Source organism: Rhinoraja longicauda, chromosome 40, assembly GCF_053455715.1.
Source record: "Rhinoraja longicauda isolate Sanriku21f chromosome 40, sRhiLon1.1, whole genome shotgun sequence".
Taxonomy (NCBI): Eukaryota; Metazoa; Chordata; class Chondrichthyes; order Rajiformes; family Arhynchobatidae; genus Rhinoraja; species Rhinoraja longicauda.
The window spans coordinates 10,792,313-10,798,439 of NC_135992.1; the positions used below are offsets into that span (position 1 = coordinate 10,792,313).

The window sequence follows — 6,127 nt, forward strand, 5'->3', positions numbered from 1 at the left end:
AATGAATATTACAAGAGTGGAGGGAGTGAATGTATGGATGGGTGCCAAGGCCATTCAGATTGGGCACTTTGTCCTGGATGGTGTTGTGTTTCTGATGGTTATTGGAGCTACCTTGTTCACCTACCTCCTCAGAAGTCCCACCATCAATCAATCAATCCATTCTGCCCTATTCTTGGATTGTTGTAAAAAGACAATTTGGTTCACCAATGTTCCTTAAGAAACAATGTGGAATACTTACCCGATCTGGGCTCTATGCTTCCCTGATCTCACTGATTAGCAGTATGGCTACAAGAGCAGAACAGTGGTGGATGTTCTGTGGCAAATGATTCACCACCTGAACTCCACAAAGTTTTCCCACCATCTGCAAGGCACTTTAGGAGTATGAAGGAATATTCTCCACTTCTCTGGGTAATAGTGGCGGGAATAGCATGAATAGGGGCAGCACAGTGGCGCAGCGATAGAGTTGCTGCCTTACAGCGCCAGACACCTGGGTTCGATCCTGACCACGTGTGCTGTCTGTATGGTGTTTGCACATTCTCCCTGTGACTTCGTGGTTTTCTCCAGGTGCTCCAGTTTCAATAGACAATAGGTGTAGGAATAGGCCATTCGGCCCTTCGAGCCAGCCCCGCCATTTAATGTGATCATGGCTGATCTTTCAAAATCAGTACCCCTTTCCTGCCTTCTCCCCATACCCCCTGACTCCACTATCTTTAAGAGCTCTATCTAGCTCTCTTTTGATAGCATCCAGAGAATTGGTCTTCTGAGAACTGCCTTCTGAGGTAGAGAATTCCACAGATTTACAACTCTCTGACTGAAAACGTTTTTCCTCATCTCCGTTCTAAATGGCCTACCCCTTATTCTTAAACTGTGGCCCCTGGTTCCCGACTCCCCCAACATTGGGAACATGTTTCCTGTCTCTAACACGTCCAATCTCTTAATAATCTTATATGTTTCAATAAGATCCCCTCTCATCCTTCTAAATTCCAGCGTATACAAGCCTAGTCGCTCCAGTCTTTCAACATACGACAGTCCCGCCATTCCGGGAATTAACCTAGTGAACCTACGCTGCACGCCCTCAATAGCAAGAATATCCTTCCTCAAATTTGGAGACCAAAAGTGCACACAGTACTCCAGGTGCGGTCTCACTAGAGCCCTTCTACATTCCAAAGGCAAGCAGGTTTGTAAGTTAATTGGCTTCTATAAATAGTCCCTAGTATGTGGGATAGAACTATAGTACGGGCGGTCACTGGTCGGCTGGTTTCCACACTCTTTCTCTAAACTAAACTAAACTGTAATTCCATTAACACTCAAAAACTCAACACATTCCAAGGCAAAGCAGACTGTGTGATTGGCATTGGCACCCAGCTAGCAACTTCCACTGCGGCTGCCGTGTGTATTGTCACTCCCCTCGGCTATCCCGATAGCACCTACCACGTTCCTTGACTCCACAACCGAGATTGCCATGGTCAGCTGAAAAAGGGCAAGACCATCTCCTGCTGGCCTCCCTCCATGTTACATATCAACTGGACTTGGAAAAAACATTACCATTAACAAATTTTACCCAATAGCATTGTTAAAGCACCTTCACCGGAAAGATTGCAACAGTTCAAGAGAGCTGCCTTCTGGTAGAAACATGAAAAGACAATGTGCTGCCCTCACCAATGGCAATCACATTCTGAAAATATGTACCAAAAAAAAACTGCCCACCACTTCTTTTTGGGATTTTAAGGAGGAATTTCTAGACTCTTGAGTTGTGGGATTATACTTTGTATAAACTGGCTACTGGTTTTCATGCAATAGTGAGGACACTGTGAAAGTATGTTGTCAGTTGTAAAGTGAGTTGAAAATGTCAAAGTTGTAAAAAGGCACTTTAGAAATGGAAGTTATCAATGTCTACAATGTCCTTTTCCAAGACAAAATAACAGCACAAAACATCCTCCTGCGACTTTGAAACCCACCCTTTGCCTCACTCAGTACCTTTGATTTTAGACTTTTGGACTTTAGAGATTTTAAGAGACACAGCACAGAAACAGGCCCAGCGAGTCCATGCCAACCACCAATCACCCCAGACACTAACTCTATCCTGAAACACTAGGGACAATTTACAATTTTTACCGAAACCAATGAACCTACAAGTCTTTGGAGTTTGGAAGGAAATCGGAGCGCCCGGTGAAAACCCACGCGGTCACAGGGAGAACGTCCAAACTCCAGACAGAATTTGCCTCCCCTGCTTTCCCATTCAAGCCTCTAAGACATTGTATTGGTGAGAGGTCAGATTTGGACCGTTGGTAGTGTGTCAGATACTTCTGGTCTAATTAATGAATGTCTTTTGTCTTCCTCTGTAGATACTGGGCCTTGTCTTCTCCCTGGTGATGTACTGCCAGCTCATCAAAGCAGAGAAGCACTACAGCTGAAAACCAATTTCTTTTTTACGTTACTATTTTATATCCCTCTGGATGCTTGCCTCTGTGAATTCCAGGATTCTATTTCTTCATCACTAGTGTCCGGCACCTAGGCCATCTACAAGTAGGCAACAAGTAGGTTTCCCCCACGGGGTCATGACTCTTTCTGCAGGATTTTATCACCACCTTAATAATAATAATAATAATCCATTTATTTTATATAGCGCCTTATTGCATGCTCAAAGCGCTTTACAAAAACAATTAACATAAAAACAAACAGACAAACTATCCTGACGGAAAAGCGGCGAATACTCAACGCCAGCGTCCTCTCACGTCAGGGTCCGGCAGCAGACATTAAAAAGCACAAGACACACAGATACAATTTTTTACACAAAACAGCCATCACAGTGATTGCTCTAGGCACACCCTCACTGTGATGGAAGGCAAAGTCTTATCTCCTCCTCATTCTTCTCCCGTGGTGCCACGAGGTGATCGAGGCTCCCAACTTTTTGAAGCCCCCACCAGGCGATGGAAAGTCCCAGGGCCGAGCCACGCAGGGCGATGAAAGTCCTGAGCCCCCAACGGGCGATGGAAAGTGCTGCGGCCGAGCCATGCAGGGCGATGAAGGGCCTGCGGGCGGGTTGATCGTACCTCGCGCTTCGGGGCGGTTGAAGCTGCTACGGCTGGAGCTCCCAAAAGCCGGTCGCCAGCTAGGGACCTGCGAACTCCCGATGTTGCGGTCCGCAGGGCCCACGGCCGAAGCCTCCAAGATGGTAAGTCCAGGCCCTGCGACCGGAGTCTTTGAGGTCGATCCCAGCTGGAGGCCGCCGACTCCACGATGTTAGGCCGTAGCGCGAACGGAGATACGACACGGTAAAGGTCGCATCTCCGTTGAGGAGGAGATTTGAAAAAAAGGTTTCCCCCAACCCCCCCACCACCCCTTACATACACAGAATTAAAAATAAAACAAAACGTACATTTAACAACGACAATGACAAAAAAACAACAAAAAAAACGGAGAGACTGCCGGTGAGCCGCAGCTGCAGAACACAGCCACGCCCCTATGATGTGTGAGTGCGAGATAAGGTAAAAAAGATAAGGCTGGAAGAATCCTACAAAAGTAGGCTGCCCGATGTACTAAGTGGGCAGTCAGATGGTTGACATCCTGATTGTTCCAGCCGTTGTTTACAAATAAAGGCTTTTAAGTTCTTGAAGGATTCTCCGTGTCATCTGCTTCATTTTGAACACCGGTAATCACGACACAACCACACGATGACTTCACACTCACACACTTCACACTCACACACCTTGGACATCATGGCCTTGGCCTGTGCTCCGCATAGCAGTGATTGCAAGATAGAGCACCAAAGGAGCCAGGGGCAAGGGACCAATGATAATGTAACTGCTTTCCAGTGGCATCATATACAAGTGCCACTGCGCTGTGAAAGCAAACCCTTAATAAATCCCACACTCCTGTTTGGAGTCCGTAGGAATCTGCTTTTCAGATCCGGGTATGAAATCTACTTCTTAATTGTGGTCATAGAGTTGTACAGCATGGAAATAGGCCCTTAGGCCACCTTGTTAATGCCAACCAATTTGTTATATTTGGGTTAGTCCCATTTGCCTGCATTTGACCCGTAGCCCACTTAACCCTTCCCGTCCGTTTAACTGTCTAAACTGTCTTTTAAAGCTCGTAATTGTATCCGCTTCTATAGCTTCCTCTGGCAGCTTGTTCTAGATATGGACTACCCTCTGAGTGGAAAAGGTTGTCCCTGAGGACTCTCTTAAATATTTTTCCTCTCACTTTAAGCCAATTCCCTCTAGTTTTAGAATCCCCCGACCCTGCGAAAAAGACTCTGCGTGTCACTTTACTCATACCCCCCTCCATGATCTTGTGCATCTCAATAAGGTCACCCCACAGCCTCCCGTGCTCTAAAGCAAGGGTTCCCAACCTGGGGTAAATTTACCCCCGGGAGTAAATTTCACCGACCATTATTGTCATTTGAACTTTAAAATAATAATGTTAAAAACAGTATTTTAAAATTTCCCCTTTTTCGGTTGCTTTATTATGGTAGAAGTGTAAACTCAAATTACTGAACAAAACAGGGTGGGGGTAAATTTACTTTCGAAAAGTTGCCAGGGGTAAACGGGACGAAAACGGTTGGGAACCCCTGCTTCTAAAGAACAAAATCCAAACCTATCCAACCTCTATAAGCCAAAGCTCCTAGCTTTTCTGATTGTGCATTGCCAAACTCCCAACAGGCAGACAGGGAGTGTCAGTCAGAGTTTATGACTTCTGCCCTGATTCTGGTAATGTGCAGGAAGGAACTACAGATGCTAGTTTAAACTGAAGATAGACACAAAATGCTGGAGTAACTCAGCGGGACAGGCAACATCTCTGGAGAGAAGGAATGGGTGACGTTTCGGGTCGAGACCCCTTCTTCAGACTGATTCTGGTGATTGTACGTTCTGGAAGCCATCGTTAGTTGGGCACATTCCTGGAAGTCCAATCACATAACCTCACTGCTTCAACAGCCCATCCCTTAGTTGTGCAGTAGGTCACCTGGCACATCAATCCTCATAGACAGACCCAAAATGCTGGAGTAACTCTGGAGAGAAGGAATGGGTGACATTTCGGGTCGAGACCCTTCTTCAGACCATGAAGAAGAAGGGTCTTGACCTGAAATGTCACCCATTCCTTCTCTGCAGAGATGCTGCTGAGTTACTCCAGCATTTTGTGTCTAAGGTACTGTGGTAGAGTGGGTGACGTTTCGGGTCAAGACCCTTCTTCAGCCTCCAGAGATGCTGCCTGTCCTGCTGAGTTACTCCAGCATTTTGTGTCTATCTTCGGCGTATAACGAGCATCTGCAGTTCCTTCCGACACATCAATCCTCATGATGCCGTGCCTTCTCAAAGCCTATTAAAATGTAAATTTTCCCATTGGATATTTCTTGACTCTCAGTCAGAAAGACTATTATGCCCTCCATGTCCATTTTTTTATATGACTGTTCTTCGTCACAGAGATGATAAGCCTCTGATCATGGTTCAAACGGAGGCCATTTGGCCCAGCGTTCCTTTGCCAACCTTTGTTTTAAAAAAAAAACTGTTCAATTTATTCCCACTTCCTTGCCTTTTTAACATAGGCCTATAAGCAGCAACTCTTCCCTTGTCGAGTAATTTCCTTTTGCAGACCACGACTGAATCTGCTGCTGACAGACTTCCAGTCACCACATTTAAGATTGTTGCAACCGGCTGCATAAAAATCGAATTCTTCTCATCTCCCCCCTGGCATATTTGCCAATTATCTTAAATTTACATCACCCGTTGTCGACCCTCCTGTCACTGGAGATAGTTTCTTCTTATTTACTGCATCAAAAACTCTCATGGGGACATGAATTCTCAGACTGTTGCTAATGATAAGAAGCACTCTTGGGGACAGAGAAAACGCCATGTCTTTCGAGACAGTCTCTGGCATCCGAATTCCATGAGCCCTCGAGAGATTTCAAGTTGGTACCTGTGTGTATACCGTCTTTCAGTGAATCGCTAAGTGAATGGCTTGTAACATGTAAACATTTTGTTTTCGAATTAAAGTCTCTTGAACAACAAGCCTGAGGATGAAACACTTGCACTGGTCTTCACTAGTAGATGGAGACGCAAGAGATTGCAGATTCTGGAAAAAGCGGAGCAGAAAATCGGACTGCTGGAGGACACAAAGTGCTGGAGTA

General features: G+C 45.7%; 1 protein-coding gene across 2 annotated transcripts in view; it reads left to right on the forward strand.

The window, feature by feature from the left end:
• Positions 1 to 3,620, forward strand: part of LOC144611529 (tetraspanin-4-like) — a 75,198-nt gene extending 71,578 nt beyond the window's left edge. For both annotated transcript variants that reach the window (XM_078430669.1, XM_078430668.1), the window contains exon 8: positions 2,346 to 3,620. In XM_078430669.1, the coding sequence (XP_078286795.1) occupies positions 2,346 to 2,414 (69 nt within the window). In that variant the 3' untranslated portion in view covers positions 2,415 to 3,620. The remainder of the gene's footprint in view (positions 1 to 2,345) is intronic.
• Positions 3,621 to 6,127: the final 2,507 nt, after the last annotated feature.